Source organism: Ictidomys tridecemlineatus, chromosome 1 (genome assembly GCF_052094955.1).
Source record: "Ictidomys tridecemlineatus isolate mIctTri1 chromosome 1, mIctTri1.hap1, whole genome shotgun sequence".
NCBI classification, from domain to species: Eukaryota; Metazoa; Chordata; class Mammalia; order Rodentia; family Sciuridae; genus Ictidomys; species Ictidomys tridecemlineatus.
Genome location: NC_135477.1, coordinates 11692795 through 11709938, shown reverse-complemented (window position 1 = coordinate 11709938; position 17144 = coordinate 11692795). Strand labels below are relative to the sequence as shown.

The window sequence follows — 17144 nt, the reverse complement described above, 5'->3', positions numbered from 1 at the left end:
TGCTGCCACAGACATAACCATGAACTGGGGGGCACTGTAGGAGCAGTTGCTAGCACCAAACAGGGGTGAAGAAGGGCTTTTGGAGGCCAGCCTTCATTCAGAGACTCTCAGATACAACCCTATAGGAAGCTATTCTGGTGAGGCCTCAGCAGGAGAAGCAAGGTGTGAAGCACCTGCAGGGGTCACTAAATGCCAAAGGAAGCACATATTGGGGTGGGGGAGGCAGGGGCAAGGCAGAGGTCAAAGAGAAATCTTGTCTTGGGGACCTATGTATGAGAATACCTTCACCACCCAGTGCTCAAAGACAGTATTTTTCATACTGCAGCAAAACCAGTGGATTATGTCATGGATACCTCTTCCACAATGGCTTTGTAGAAGAAAGGTTCCTGTGCTCTAAGTTTGTATTGTCTCTTTAGGAGTCTAAAATGAATGCTGTAGGTAACTAGTACTTGATAATATCTATAAAATGGAACAAGGAATACTATGTTAAAAAATATACAGCTTCCCAATATCTGGTCTGAATATTTGTTCATGATAAATTACTAGATGCACAATCTCCTAAATCTTGCTTTCTCTACATCAGCTTTCCTCAACTATACAGAAGCAAGATATGACTTTTCTTGCTTTTTTTGGACTCTTAAATAACAAGTAATTATTCACTTATTCTAGAACATAAAAAAGTTAAATGCAACACCATAAATGAATAAAGTTTTATTACTATTTATAACCTAGGTTCAACTGTGGACTTCCTTACCAGCTTATTGTATGATTTCTCAAAGCCCCTTCCCATTAGGACTATGAAACACACATCTAATGAAAACTACTTCCTGTGGGACCATTCCTCTTCTCAGCTTCATTCATTCATTCATTCATTCATTCATTCATTCATTCATTCATTCATTCATTCTATCTGTTAAGGAGAAATGGGGAAGAGAATAAAAACAAACCAGTTCTTAGACAATTCAAAGTTATGTTATCTTGAGTTATAATTGTCTGCTTAATGTAATTTTACCACTTTCTATACCAAGAATCATCTCACAATTTAAAGAATGACAAGGTCACAAGATATTTAGGAAAACATTTCTAGGTCATGCTGAATTTAAACCATCCTCCAAATACTACATTCTGTAGTATTTGCATACCTTCCGATTGAAGGTATGCAAAAATAATCAGAAGGTATGCAAAATATATCAATTGCTTTTAATATGTGACTTTGAAATACCAACTCTAGTGCCTCCAATAAAAAAGTTGTTTTGATGACATCAGGGTAATTAAAGTCATTTGTAAAGACAGCATCAATTGAGACTTACTTGCACTTATAACTAATCCATTATAAACAAAAGCCAATCTTAAAAATATAATTCCAGAAAAAGTGTAGTTATGCCAAGAACAGATAAGCAAGTACAAGGACCTCACAGGCTATGCTATAACAAACATATGAAAAGCAAAATTGATTTTATACTGTAGGTCTATACAAATAAATAAATAAAATCCCATTTCTTTTCTCGTATGTATGCTTAGATTCCTTACATAAATAATAAAATGCTTCATTTCATCCACTTCAATAGAAAGAACTCCTTATGAAAAGGCTGAAAAGAGTTGATAATCAACTCCATAGTTTTATGCTTATTTTTCTACTTCTAACAATTTCCTGATATATTTAACCTAAGTAGGAAAATCTTTTCAGTAAATTCTGCAAGTGTCTTGAAGAACTGACAAATTACATATATCCCATGTTGCTTTTGGTTTCCCATCTCTTCTTTGCTTCAAATCTAAAATGAAGAACATAAAAATTTCAATTTATTTTTAAAATAGAATAATTTGTTAAAGTAACATGTTTACTAAGTGATCAAAGTCAAAACAAATGTAAAAACGACACATACTCCATTGCTTACAAAACAAACATCAAACGGTAAAAAAAGGCCTTCATATTTATAATCTGATAAACATTCAGCAAAGATACAAACAATAAAGTAAGGAACAGTTCTGTACAAATTGGATTCACAAAATGTATTAGCAGGCTTTCTACAATTCCTATGAGATCAGTAGAATAACTACTAAAAATCTGAAGTGAACTCACCCCCATGCAAGTTTCTTCTTTTTTCGAGCAGCCTGAGAGTTTTCAGCCTCCTTTTTGGCTTTTACAAACTTGTGACAGGCAATTGCTTTGGCAATTTTTACACCAAGCTAAGAATCACAAAGAAGGAAAAAAAATGTAAAAATAAATATTCTAGCTAATACAAGAATTATAATACCAATAACTGAAAATGTGTGGGTAAGAAAGCTACATTTTAGAACTGAGAAATCCTATGCTCAGGTCCCTTGAATACAGAAGAATGAATACATAGATATGGCCCATATCTCCCTTCCCTCCCAACACTCAACCCTAGCTGCGCCGTCTCCTGGATGGAAATCCTTCCCAAACAGAGGCCCCTTGAGGGTCCACAAAGGTAGTAATGAGGCTCTTCAAGCTACCCTAGCATTTTAGTCAGCTGAACAGGAATTTGTCCTGATAAGGCTGCACAGACTGACAGAGACATCAACTTTCTTTGCTCTGGGCTAGAATTACAGCAACTCAGTACGGTCACACCAGTTATCTCATGCTGATCAGAAGCGTTGATTGGCAGTCACAGATGGGATTAATAAAACATGGGAAAGCTAATTACTACTTCATAAATGCACTCTGCATGATGGGCAACAGCTTTTAAGTATCTGAGAGAGAAAAGAATATAAGGGGTACTAGGAAGTGAAAAGGCTGGACCCCAGGACCCAGGTATTCCCTGGGCAGGGCCCTCTGCGTACCTCCCTAATGTCCAACTGCCAGTCCCACAAGAGTTATTCAAAATTAACCTCCCCCCCCCCCCAAAGTCTTCTCTAATTCATTCTATCACCGTTCTTGCTTCTGCATTTCTCCAGCCCTTTTCTGGTTTCACAGCTTTTCCCCACAAAGTATCTCCAGGTCAGGGATGCTGATTTTAAAATGCCCAGCATACACAGAGGGCTCAATCAGATCTGTTGAGAGCCCAGATTAACAATGAAGGTCAAACCTTTCCAGTGTTTGTTTTTTTGTATTCCTTCACTCAACCTAATGCTTATTGGTAGACATGCATGCAGACTAGTGGATGAGAAGAAAGGACCCGGAAGCCACCCTAAAGACAACACATCAAAGCCTAAAACTTTAGGGATCTTCTTGCCAACAGGAAGGCATTGTAAGAGGTCAACAGCACATGTGTAAGGAAAGAAGCCAAGTTAGGAAAGCAAGGTCTGGCATGCTTGACATGTCTTTCAGCTTATCTTGGAGATCAGTTTCCTTTAGGGCAAAACAGACAAGTGGTAATCAAGCACTGGCTGGCGCTTATAAATGGGAGAAAGAGTTTCAGTTAAGAATATGTATATAAAACATACGCAAATGGAAGGAAGCTAAGAATCAAGCCAAGGTGCTGAACCGGTCAACACCAACAGAACAGCCACTGAAGAAGGAATGACTAATCATGACTTGAGAGCTCACTTGAGAAAGCAGACCAAACTTAGTATACACTCTGAACTCAAACCAATGTTAACACTGCTGTTGTCATCTTTTCTACAAGAACACACTTTATGACAGCACAAATGCACAATTTTGCCAGGCATGTTCTAGGTGCTGGAGACACAGCACTGAACCAACAAGGCTTGCTTTCAAGCTGCGGGCGAGGAGAGCAAGCGGCCTCAATGAAGACTTTGTTCTGCTGGTTCTTCTTTTACTCCCAGCTCTTTATTATAGAAAAATTCACCTAAGTCAACCAAAAGAAGGCTAAGAATCAAAGGGTTGTAGCATCATTGTCGAAACTTTGGAAGGATGCTGTGTGACATTTTTCATTAAGATGGAATTCATACCCACTGAAAAACCTTCTACTTGTGACACCAGTAAAACCTCAAGTTAGCACCCACTGAGTTAGGCTGGTCACCACTGCAGTACCAAACAAATCCTCAATCTCACTGGCCAAGCTTTTATTTGTTTTGCTTGAAGTCCTTGTGAACGGGCAGGCCTTTCCATTTTGTGCTGCCAGCCCCTCCACACCTGGCCTTCACAGTCAACATGGCACAAGAAGAGGTAAAGGGTCTTATACCGGCTCTTAAATACTTTCATCCTAAAGTGACACACATCATTTCTGCTCACACAGAAATATAAAAGCACAATAGGACACTAGGGGAGCAGTCTGCACACCTAAAAAGCCATCTTCTGCGAGAAAATACAGCTTTCAGCTTGAGTTTATGATGCACAAGAGGCTACCCACATTCACACAGATCCTACAAAGGTAAAACATAAAAATCTATACTTTGGGGGCTGGAGTGTGGTTCAGTAGTAGAGCATGGGCCTACCATGTGAAAGCCCTGAGCTCTATTCCCAGCATGGAGGGAGAAAATAATCTGTATTTTTCCATTAACTCCATTCGTATGTATTTATATACCAAATGCAAATGTGATATATATAATACAGTTTTTCCATCCGCTCAAAGGGACTCAGCTAATTTATCTTATATTTAAATTAAGCCTAGACTTTGGGTAAGAAATAAAAACAATTCAAACCATCTCTTCTATACGCCACTAGCCATTTAAGAAAATCATTTTCTAAAACTGTTTTAAATTAAGCTTTATATTTTAAACTTATTGCAATTTCCCAGTGTGAGTTTTCTGGATTCAAAAAGACAAACCAAGGCGGATCTCAGTGTGTGGACAGCAGCCACTTGACTCCTGTGGGCTCTCCACCTTAACACACTCACCCACTCTGAGAATGGAAACCCCTCATGTTCCAGCAAGGCCACAGCTAAACCCAACACAGTACAGGCTCAGTGCATACAATCTTAACACACAGTATAAACTTGTTAAAAATGACTCATTAGAATGCATTAGAAAGCATTCACATGAGATAGGTCCATCATTTTGTGAACTAAATAAATACAAGCAGTTATCAGGTCCATAGAAACACTTTCAGACAAACCGACTTGTTCCTGTAAAAAGTATACTCTCTAACTGTACCTTATTACCATGGGTTACGTTAAATGGAATGTTCTTCAACTGATAAACATTAAATAGAAAACTGTTTTAGCTTGTAATGATGGTGAAAAGTCATAGTCCCTCATGTGCTTAAAAATTAGTGTTTCACTTATTTCTGTGAGGAAAGAAAAAAGAACAAGAACTATCTGGAAACGTAAAAGGATAATAAGGCCTTCAATGGAAAATACGGTTGAGGGAAAAATGTAGTTTTCCCAGCAAGATGACTACCTCGAGTTCCAGAATATAAAGGAATACTGCGCTATTTCAGTATTACAAACAAATAAAACAGGCCGACAAGAAGCCCCCTTTTGCTTCTATAAAAAGAAAAATGCATCTTCCTGCCCAATGTAAACATCACAAAAGCTTGGTCAATGGTTTTTATATTAAAAAACTGTTTTAGGTCATCAGATAACTACAGCAACACAATGTGGAAAGACATTTTTTTAAATGAATAAAAAAATATACAGAGTTTCTTGTATGTGTAGCCAAAGTATCAGCATTTTCCATATAGAACATCCAATATTTTGCTGCATTTTAATTAAGGTGTCTAAACATTATCACAAAGAACTGCAAATTGGTCAGAGCATGCGGTAAGGAAAATTAAGCTCTAAAGGCTTTTTATCACCATATTTCAGGAACCAAGGGTGTAAAATGTTCTAATTTGGGATATATTAAAAGCCATAAAAGGTCTTTCAAAAAGATTAATGGTACTTTGCTTGGATTTAAGATAAGGGCTTTAGCTGGTTGGAAAAGCAGGGCCCTGGCTGGACCCTTGAGGCATTCATCTTTACAGCCACTTGGAAGATTTGTAAAAGCGTCTGCATAACCTCAAGCAAATGCACGGCGACATTTTTTTAATTCCTTTCAATTTTACAGGTTTAGCATGTGTAAATCATATTGGGTTGTAAAATAGATATAATGGCACATCCTTATAGCACGGTACAGATATTTTAAAGACAAACTTCAAAATAAAGTTAGTTTTGTTCAGAAAATATTATCATTATAAAGTTTGCTGATAATCATTTGAAGCATCTGATTCAAACAGCTTAATCTAGCACAACTATAAACTTCTTATCCATTTCATAAAATATTTTACTCATCTCAAAATTACTAGCTTGTAACAGATTTATGAAGTTTTCCTCCCTTTTGAACACTTTCAAGGCACTTATTTAAAAATACCAATTATCATACTTTAACTTTTTATGGAATAATAGGTCTCTATGAAAAATATTTATGCCATTCTCTTTTGTTCTTTAATTAAATGAAAACAGATGTTTTCTGAAGTAAAGCGGAACCATTACTGGAGTACTTAAAGTGTTAAGGTCTTTAATTTTTATATCAGTTTGGTCGACAATTCCTGATTGTCTTTACTCAAGCTCAACATTAATGTCAAGCAAGTTACCTAGGAGACGAAAGAGATCAAAGAGACAAAAAACCCTCCAATGTCTGATTAATCAAGCCTGCAAACAGCTTATTTCTTTTAGCCTGCATGCAAGTATGAAAATGAGATTCTGGGAGCCGAACATTGTGCAGATTTGTTCATTCTTATCAGAACAAAGCCAGCAGCAGCTTATTTCATGGATCATTGGCACTGTCATCAGTGCTACACAGAACGGGTGACAGCTCCTCATTTTGAGGCTTGAACAAAATTAGCAAAAAGTCGGCACAAATTAGCCTCTCATCTTTTTAGTAATATGACATTATTCATTTACTTTTTATCCAATTTTTAATTTTTTCCTTGTCAGCTATCCCTTTCTAGTGTCTCTCGCATGGCATCGTGAAATGCCTTCTAAAAAATAAGCAAAGAAATAGTCAAAGTTGAAATCACATGCAAAGTTCATGAAGCAAATAAGAACAAGCACTTCGAATAACTGGGAATGCTATGTTTTTAAAAACTTAAAAAAAAAAACTTTGCAGTAATAATTGATTTTTTAAAAAACAGCCACTTGGAATGCCAAGCAGTTAAGGAGTTTTATAAAATTGGTAGTAATCTTCAAGAATATAACGTTGACTAATGGGTTTCACTCATTCCACAACTGAACATGGGATGTGCTCCAGTAAACTTAGATGTCCACATCTGGATTGGGACCTTTCTTCCCAGGATCATACCTGAGATGCCAAACCTCTGATGACAGCAAATAAGCTATGCCACACCTAGTCATTTAACGCTGATTCTAAATCAAGTCATTTTCTCTGTCAGAGGAAATAACTGAATTTCACTGTCATCTTAAAAGGTGCAAAGCAGAGACTGGCGTATGTTTGCATCTGTTTGTGCATAACATGAGTCTACATGTGTGTACAACTGTGCACAATCCTGACTTTAAAACACATCAAATATATACAAATACACATACACATAAACCAAATCTTATATATGGTATAAGCAGATATACACATCCATACATGATATAATTCACATATTCAACTATGATTTAACAGTGAAATAGTTTATATAACACCTGTTTTAATGATGACTATTAAGGCTTCAAGTTATATGTAGATTACAGCATTCCAAAAGACACAGAAAAGACGCTATACTGTTGAAATTACTCTTGTACACAGACATTTATATTCAAGCAACTTATTCCATTCATAAGAGAAAAAAAGCATTAAAAAATTAACCATAAGCTGTTAGATGCTTTACATAGCCCCCATAAGAAAGAGTTTTTTAAAAGAACTGTAGTACTGTTTTCAGCAATTTCTTTATCTCTGTTCTTCTAAGTAAGAAAGCCTATTAACAAGCTTTGAACTTAAAATCACATTTACAATAATGTGCCATCAACAGTTTTATAAGCTAATTAGAAAAAAGATTAATTAATGACTGGCTGCTAATAAAATGGCAATCATGAAGAAAGAAACCAAGGGTGCTAAGCTTCAACTACCACCAATTAAGAGCTAATTACAAACAAATTATATATGTGTTTTGCTGTGGGCTTTAATTTACTAAAATGGTTTTAATTAAAAGAGAAAACATGCTGATTAATTGAACTGCAGAAAAAATCTACAGTATAAACTGTGCTTTGTCTGTCTCTTTAATTAGACTTGTAACATCTGAAATCTTTTTTTTTTAAGGTTAGTTAAAAGCACAGATAAACATAATTAAAAGAGAGCATAAGGCGTGCCATTCGAGGTGATCACCCAATTGGACCCCAAAGGTCAGAAGAAAACATCCACAGTGCAATGAGATCTGAGTAAGCAAACCTAAAATCCCGAGAGAAAAGGCCTGTCACTGAGCACCACTCTTACTTTTCTGATGTTAAAATGCTCCAACTTCAAGGCAATGTTTTATGAGAATGAACATATCTTCAGAGTAGATGTGAAGGAATGCACCAGGCCTCCTATGCTGGACAGACACAGCGTATTTTCTATATATTTTGTTAAGTGTTCACCTTTAGGTAATGAATGAATTGCTTACAAGAAGTAAGGAGAACAAGGCTTCAAAGAATTAAAATAACCATTTAAGCCCCAGACTATATACCCTGAGTACAAAATGATACATGGAGGAACACTGAAATTAAAAAGCAGTGAGAGATGACCAAAGTTAATGAAAGGGAATCAGCTCTCAGGATCCCTAGCAGACACACCCGCCTCTGGAAGGTGACAGCCCCCACTCCATAGGTGGCTGATGGAGCTGAGGAGGAGGAGGAGGAGGAGGAGGAGGAGCAACCTATTTAGTGAGAGGGCTTTTCCTCCCCAGTGTCCTATATTCTTTCCCATTGCAAATCAGTGAAAAATTATCCAAAACAAAATGGTCCTGATCTCTACTGCTTAATTGGAAAGAGAAATAAACAAAAGAAAAGTAAGAAATCAAAGGCAGAGTAGTAAAATTTGAAAGAGACATAAAATATATTTTTCCAGAGTATCTGCAGACATTAGTTGAATCTGTATGAAGTAATTTAAGTAGAAAACAAACGTGCTTTTAAAGCAAACCTATAGTTGGACTGTATTCACCATGTACACTCCAGTAATCACAGCAAAATATCTCCATTCCATAAAAATAAAATACTGAGGTTGAGCTGTTTAAATTCTTAATATATACAAATAAATGGTATTCAGTATATTTTTACTGTGTTTAGCCAGTCTTCAGTGGCTAGAAATCACAATAATTAAGACAGCAGAAAGGACCTGCCCTTCTTCAGAAAGGTTACAGGTTCCAGTGATAAATTTTTATAACAGCTAATTGGAATATGCTATTCAGCTTTGTATCTGAGCAAATTGTTTTATTTCAGAAACATGGTTTGTCAAGATTATTTCTATACAAAGAAAGTATTCACAAAAATGGGAACAATGTTGCTCTCTGGCCTATAGAATGAAGGGTTTAGAATTATAACTTGCTTTAATTCAGCTTTTTAAAGTTTTTGTTGTTTTGGTGCAAACATAACCACCTTGACTAGAAGTAACTTTAAACTTCTAGTCAGTCTGATAGCATTTCTAGTTTAAACATTTACACAATGCTTCACGTTAAAACTTTAGATGTGACAACAATCCAGGTGTTTGATAGTCTCTCTCTCAAAATCATATTATTTGAGTGTGTGGGGGGGACATTGGGTTCAAGCTCCTATTCCATAAATCTTACATCTATATCAAACAACTGAAATTAAAGGAATAATTAGTCAAACCCTCTCATGGTAAGCCAAAGCCAAGTAACAAACCGATTTGGAAAACCCCTAATGCTAGAACAAGCGCTACAGTATGCAGAACACTTGAGAAAGGACTACTTTTTGGATGTTAACATAAAATGCAGAACCTTCTCAAATGTACATTCATAGCTCTGGTTAATGAAAATGCTTTCAGAAAATTACTAGGAAATTACTCTAAAAATAAAATATAAGCTACAAATTAACACTCTGCCCAGAGAGCATTTAATTCACTCATCTATGGAAGAAGACAACTCAATCAATTTAAACTTTAGTTTTTTTAAACAGCCATTCTTATCTTATTTAAATATTAACAAACTATTAGTACTTTGTTAACTTTAACTGCTTTGCAATCCAAAAATTTAAGTTGTCTATTGATAATAAAATTAAATTCCTGGTTTAACTCATCCTAGCCATGTAATATTTACTTACATACATAAAGATAATATTAAAATTATATATAGACAGATAGATAGATAAAAATCATATCTACCTGTGGTACTTCAATTAGATTCTAAATGACTATTGTGTTCAACAGCAAGTCATTGCTTTGGGTCTTCAGTTGTTAAATTCAAGAAAATGAACTTTAAAATATGAAATATTTTATCATATCATTTATCTAAATGAAAGGTTTTGGCTTTTGGCCTTGGCCAAAGACGGCAGGGGATTATAACCAAAGTACCCCAGATGTGAATATTAATAAGTTGCAAATTATCAAAAACAACTTGATTCTTTCCAGTTTGCAAAAAACAGTTTAATGCTACAACATGACGTACTGGTGTTTTCAAGGAGTAAATTTACTCAGTGTGGCCTAAGATCATTGTATTTTAGTTACTTTAAGGACATACAATACTAAGCTCAAACAAAATTTATAGGAACCCCTGTTCATTCCTGCCCTGACATTGTAGAGGTAAAAGTGACACTCACCTGGGTAGTATAGCTAATGTAGGTGTGACAAATTTGATGTTAAGAACACCTTGTTCTGCCAAACCAATTGTTTATCTCCAGTAGCCAAAATGAAGATCTAAGAGAAAAGTTTTCTTTACAAAATATGATGTTCAACTTAACTGCTACCTACTTAATTAAATTTAGGCTTTAGCACTTAATTGCAGAATACTAGTTTCTACTGGTTTCTATAAATTGGTATAGATAGTGTGATGAAGACATCAGAAAAGACATTATCAAAGGACCATATCAATAAACAAAATGTACTTCCAAGTCTAAGGTTAAACAAGCCACAAATATAATACTTGTGTTCATACACTTAACAAGAAATCAAGACATTTTATTCAAATTAGAACAGTTTTATCAGTATGACACAACATTAAGTGTATGTCTCCACTCCATTTTTCCTACAAGACTGTTAACAGAAACAAAGTATTCAACCAATAGGAGGGACAGTCTTAAAGCAGCCCATTAAGACACAAAAAACCAAGGATGACAGACAAGCCAGGCTTCAAACACATGAACTCAGGCCATTCCCCCAAACCAGACTCTGTATCATCCTTAATGTCATCATTAATTTAAGGGAATGTGTTTCTGGAAAATTATGTGCTTGCTGTGATACAATGATAGCACACTAACAGGCTTATTCTGACACATTGTTTTTTGGTTTTTTTTCTTTGTTTCATTTTGTTTTTTAAGAACTGTTTTCAAGGACTATTCTCTACTTTTGGCTTCATTTTTCTCAAAACTAATGCTGCCCTATTGGTTTCACAGGCTTATAAATGTTAAACATCAAAAATTAGCTTCCCTTATTATGGCTGGAAAAGGCTTTAAGAACTCTGGGATCTGTGCCTCTGAGCAAAGGCTTTATCAGCAGGTCCCAGTCGCCGCTTCTTGAAAAAAGAAAACGGTACTGATTAAAAACCAACATACCTGATTTCCAAAAGGACACCTACCAGGCATGCGGACACTTAGATTCATAAAGAGTTTCTATACTAAACTTACACTTACTTCTCAAAATCCTATCTCCCGTATCCACAGTGATAGCACCACCAAGATGAATAAGAAAATTTAAAGCTCAAACTAAACTATTCATTCAGGAATTCCATCTTCATCAGTTATTCTTCATGGGTGCTTAATTAATGTGCCCTCAGTATCTTTCTAGTATCTAGGTCTGAATGCCATTTTTCAGATGTCTTGATGTCTTTCCACTTATCCAGAAGAAAGTACAGGGCCTAAATTATTGTTTATCTTTTAATCAGAATTATTTAACACTACACTAAATAACTTTAATTTGACACAACAAAGCATTACATTTGTATGGAAGTAAAAAGAATAATGTTTCCCATCTTTACAAGTGCTAAAAATATGTATTTTTTTAAAAAACTCATTTATATTTAAGTGCACCAGGAAGTAAGAGCCCTTTAGATGAAAAACACCTTGTTGATATTATTTATAAAAGTTCCATTTCTAAAACAGGATAACAAAATACCAAAAATCCTCAAATAAACACGCCTTCCTGAAGCCTTCAGTACTGCTTCCAGGTATTTTTCCAGGCAGCTTTACACTGTATTCAGCAAGGCCAGTTCACCTGGATGAGTACAGCAGGTTGGGGAGGTCAGTAATGCAATCCAGGTACGCATAGTGTCAATGGGCAACTCCTTCCCAACCCAGAACATCATATGTAGGAGTGTCCACATTTACTGATTTAACATGGACACAGAAAAGATTCTATAATTAAATATCTCACTTCAGCCAAATTTTAGATTTGGTTTGCCAAGTAAAGACAAACCAAATCTAAAAGATCTAAAGTCATTTGGTAATCATCATCAAGCAAGAAAGGAATCAGCAATGGATGTTAAAACTAGAAGGTACAAGTATGAGATAGAAGATGGCTACAGTCTCAGACTACCTCCCGTCTCTCCAGACACTCATTACAAAACAGATTCACCACCCCAATCAAATAATCAAATTAACACCATCAATAAATGGGACAAAGAGATAGCAGGTGCCTCTGAGTAGCTCACATTGAGAAGGACACATGGCCAACTGCTTGATTTTTCTGCCCAAAACACACAGCCTGAAATTAACCTGAGGAAGCATCAGACAGACCAAAGTTGAGGGGCATGCCATTGGACAAGTGGCCTCCATTCTTCGAAATTACCAAGGCCCTAAGAAACAGACAGAGTGAGGAACTGCTCCAGATTAAAGACAAAGAAAATCCAACAAAATGCAGGAAACCAAAATTGTATTTTGTTATTAAGGAAATTAGTAAGACACCTGGTAAGTTTAAAGTATGCAGAAAAGAGAGAAAAACATACAATTTTCCAACCTTCTCAAAGTCTGAATAAATTTTTTAAAAAAATTAAGTAAGGGCTGGGGATGTGGCTCAAGCGGTAACACGCTCGCCTGGCATGCGTGGGGTGCTGGGTTCGATCCTCAGCACCATATTAAAAAAAAAAATAAAGATGCTGTGTCCACAGAAAACTGAAAAATAAATATTAAAAAATTCTCTCTCTTCTCTCTCTCTTTAAAAAAATTAAGTAAAACATGTTCAACTCAAAGTTTTAGCATTACTAACTCTACTAAAAGGAACCCAATCTACAGTGGGGGTGCCACTGTTAAACAGAAAGAGACCACAAGGAATGGACAGCCATCAGTGGGTCACATGGAGCTCCTATTTTAATGCTGTAGTGTAGGCTTGACTTTATCCTTTTCCTTTCTTCCTTTACCAAGGCCAAAATCTAAGGCCACTGACTGGCCTGGGCACTCTGCTGTCACAGTTGCCATGGTATTTGGAAGAGATTAGATAATATGCAACTCTTGGGTCTTAGAAAAGGAAGGCTGGACAAAGAATGAGGATGGGAGACCAGTTGGCTGAGTCCTATGCTCTTGAACAGACCAGAGAAGAGACAGAAACCCACAATACTTACAGCTGCACTAGTGCAGCCATACTCTACAGCCCTGCTTGTTTTTTTCCTCATGCCTGTAATATGCTTTATTGGAACTATCTAGCTGACTCAAAGACCAACCAGCATCAGAGAGCAACCAGTAACACATTTCTGGAATTTTTAAAGGGATTCAAGAGAAACTTGCTCAACACATAGCCCAACATGAAACATGTCATCATCAGTGATGTTTTAAGTACCAGTTCTCTGATTCTCTGATGGGTTTTGTTCCTGATTCAAAGGACACTGCCACCAGCTTCCATAAATCCCTACTTAACTACAGTTAAGTGACTGATTATTCTGCCTGTGCTTTCCAGTCCCTGAAAGCCCCCTCAGATCTTGAGCCACTCCTCCCTATCCCAACAGAATGCCTTACTATACTGCCCATTGTCAGAGCCACGAACAATATCTACCCACTGGAGTCTCTTCCAGCCACACAAGCATTGCCCCTCCCCACCATTTCCTAAAGGTCAGCACTACAAAATTTGGAGATCAGATATATCACTTGTGTAACCTGGCTATCTCATGAGTTATCTACACTCTCAAGCTGACCAAGAAACTAAGCCACTGTTTCTAACAGCACGTCTACGGAAATATAAGTTCCAAGTGCCAAATAGTTTACGTGCTAACAAATAAAAGATGCTGTTTGTTGAGTGGAATTTTTAAAAGATTATCTTAGGCACACAGTTTTCCAAGTAGGGACGAGGTCCCCTAGCTTACCCATACTGAAGAAAAACAGGATTTAAATAGATATTAGTACACTCATGTTCATAGCAGCAACATTCGGCTGAATGCACAAACAAAACATAACACCCAGAATCTAACAAATACCTGCAGAGTATTGATAAGTCTGAAAAAGGAAGGAAATTCTGACAAATACTGGGATATGGATAGATTCTGAAGATGTTACATCACAAGGACAAGCTTGATTCCACTTGTAAGAGGTACCTATGAGTGAGAGTCCATTCAAAGAGAGGGGTGTCCAGGGCTGCATGAAGGGGAGAATGGGGAGCCACTGTTTAATGGGTTCAGAGTTTCAGTTCTGCAAGATGAAGAGAGTTCTGGAGATGGAAAATGGTGATGGGCTGCACAACACAGTAGATGTATTTAATGCTAAGGTAAATTTATGTATGTTTTACTGCAATAAAAATACTTTTTAAAAATGTCAGCTTAGTTTTTGAAAAGCCACGTACCTATGATTTATGCTGCTTCTTGTCAGTGCCCCTAAATGAAGTCCACAGCTTTATAATTTCCATGATATTAGACATTAACACATACATATATGCACACAAACTATACAATGGAAGTATTTAATGTAACAAATAATTTTAAAGGGATTAAAGAAAAAACATATTTTTGGAATCTCTAAGGCTCTTTTTTGAACTTTTCTACCTACATGAAAATATGAAATTCACAAGATTCAGCCAAAATTATGAGGAGAAAACACAAAAATCATAATGATTATTAATGGTAGACTTTTTTGTCATCTGATGATGGAAGAGTACAATAGTATTTCCATAGAATAGTACACTGAAATAGTAAGTTTATCCCTAGAGTCTCAGTTTAGAAGCAAATACCACCTGCAAGTGAGCTAGAATCTGAGCCTGGCCAGCAGTTCACACAGATGGCCCCATAATGCCCAATAATGCCTAAGCACAGGAGCAGTTAGGCTAAGAATGAGTAAGGTTCCAGGTACTAAAAATAAAAACTAGGGTAGAGATTTCTTTTCTAGAAAGAAAAAAACAAAAAACAAACAAAATGCATGCCTCCATGAGCTCTTTAGTCTATATATGAAGTTAATTTTCAGTGGGAGGAATCCCCTTATCCCCAGGGAGTAGGAGTCAGAATTTTCCTGTTGCCTTCTGTAGTTGGAAAAAGAATATTCAAAGTACCTGTTCTTTTATACTATAGACTACAGGGGAAAAAGGTAAACATTTCTACAGGGCTGAGGGGGCTGTGCAGAGTAAGCAGTAAAAAGGCTATAACAAGGTTTAAGAAAAGGTTGAGAGGTGTGACTTTAGAAGTATGGATGGCCTCAGGAAGAGTTTAAACTTAAAGACACAAGTGGAAAAAGAAAGCTAGTCTTTTAATCATACTTGGGGAAAAACTCTCTAAGTAAGTAAATGTAGGGTTTGGATATCAATTTATGGATTATTTCCAGCATAAGTTTCAGTTAATACTGAGCTTATTAAAAATTGCAAAAAAAGAATGTAGATTCATTTTAGAAAACATTGAAGTGCAATTTGTAATCAGTCTGACTCACCTCTCGAGTAGCAAGCTGGTTGCTGAGTTCTTCAGCCTTCTCAACATCCCATTCCTCCACAGCCTGATCTATCCTCTTTTCAAGACCTGACTAGAAAAGAAAGAAATCTAAAATTAAGAATACAAATGAAAAGAGTGCATTTGATAGCCAACATTATGTAACAGGACTACACCAAATGTATCAGACATGCAGACCACTTAACTCTCACAATAACTTAAGGTAGTTGTTACTATCCCATTCATGATTGGAAAGTCTAAGAAACATTAGATGACTTATCCAAGATTATATAATTCTTAACTAACAATAAAAAGGAGAATCAAATCAGATTCTTGTGACTCCAAAAACTATACTTTCCTTTAATAACAACATTATTAATAATAATAACAGTTAAAAATTATGAAGAGCTTATTATGTGGTAGACTCTTATTATGTGGTAGCTCATTAAACTTTGTACAACTCCATCAAATAATGCTACCCTTTTTTAAAGATGAAGAAACAGAGCTCCGGACTCCTTAATTTAGCCAAACTTAAGTTATATGAATAAAAGGTTTATTCAGACCCTGCAAGGCCTACACTTCTAGCTCAAAATTTTCACTCAACAGCCCTTCATCATATTTGACAAAGAAGATTTAAGTTGAATATTAAATATGGGAGTTAATCACATTTTATTTGCTTATGGCAATGTCTTAATTTACTAAAGATGCTACAAAAATTTGTAATTATAATTTTCATGGGATTACCTGACTAGGTAGGACTCAGCATACATTTATGGAAAGATGTCTTGACATAAATGAGTTCTGAGTTGTGAAAATAATTACTAAAAAAATAATTTTTTTAAAGAAATGGTCTAACACCTTAAATGATACTACAGAGCCACAGTAATAAAAACAATGTGGAACTGGCACAAAAACAGATATGTAGACCAATGGTACAGAACAGAAGACACAGCGTCAAACACCCACATAAATACAGTATCTCATACTAGACAAAGGTGCCAAAATCATACATTGGAGAAAAGTTAGCCTCTTCAACAAGTGGTGCTGGGGAAACTGAAAAACCCATATGTAGCAAAATGAAATCAAACCCCTCTCTCTCACCCTGCACAGGAATCAATTAAAATGGATCAAGGACTTACGCATTAGAACAGAGACCCTGCACCTAATAGAAGAAAAAGTAGGCTCAAATATGCTTCACTTTGGCTTAGGAACTGACTTCTAAAGTGTAAAAAGTAACATCAAGAATCAATAAATCGAATGGAATCAAACTAAAAAGCTTCCTCACTGCAAAGGAAACAATCAGTAGCGTGAAGAGAGAGAG

General features: G+C 36.1%; 1 protein-coding gene across 3 annotated transcripts in view; it reads right to left on the bottom strand.

The window, feature by feature from the left end:
• Positions 1 to 968: 968 nt before the first annotated feature.
• Positions 969 to 17144, bottom strand: part of Fam204a (family with sequence similarity 204 member A) — a 31920-nt gene continuing 15744 nt past the window's right edge. For all 3 annotated transcript variants that reach the window (XM_005320712.5, XM_013356527.4, XM_021723344.3), the window contains exons 6-8: positions 15828 to 15917; positions 2081 to 2187; positions 969 to 1772 (exon numbers count right to left, since the gene is read on the bottom strand). In XM_005320712.5, the coding sequence (XP_005320769.2) occupies positions 1721 to 1772; positions 2081 to 2187; positions 15828 to 15917 (249 nt within the window). In that variant the 3' untranslated portion in view covers positions 969 to 1720. The remainder of the gene's footprint in view (positions 1773 to 2080; positions 2188 to 15827; positions 15918 to 17144) is intronic.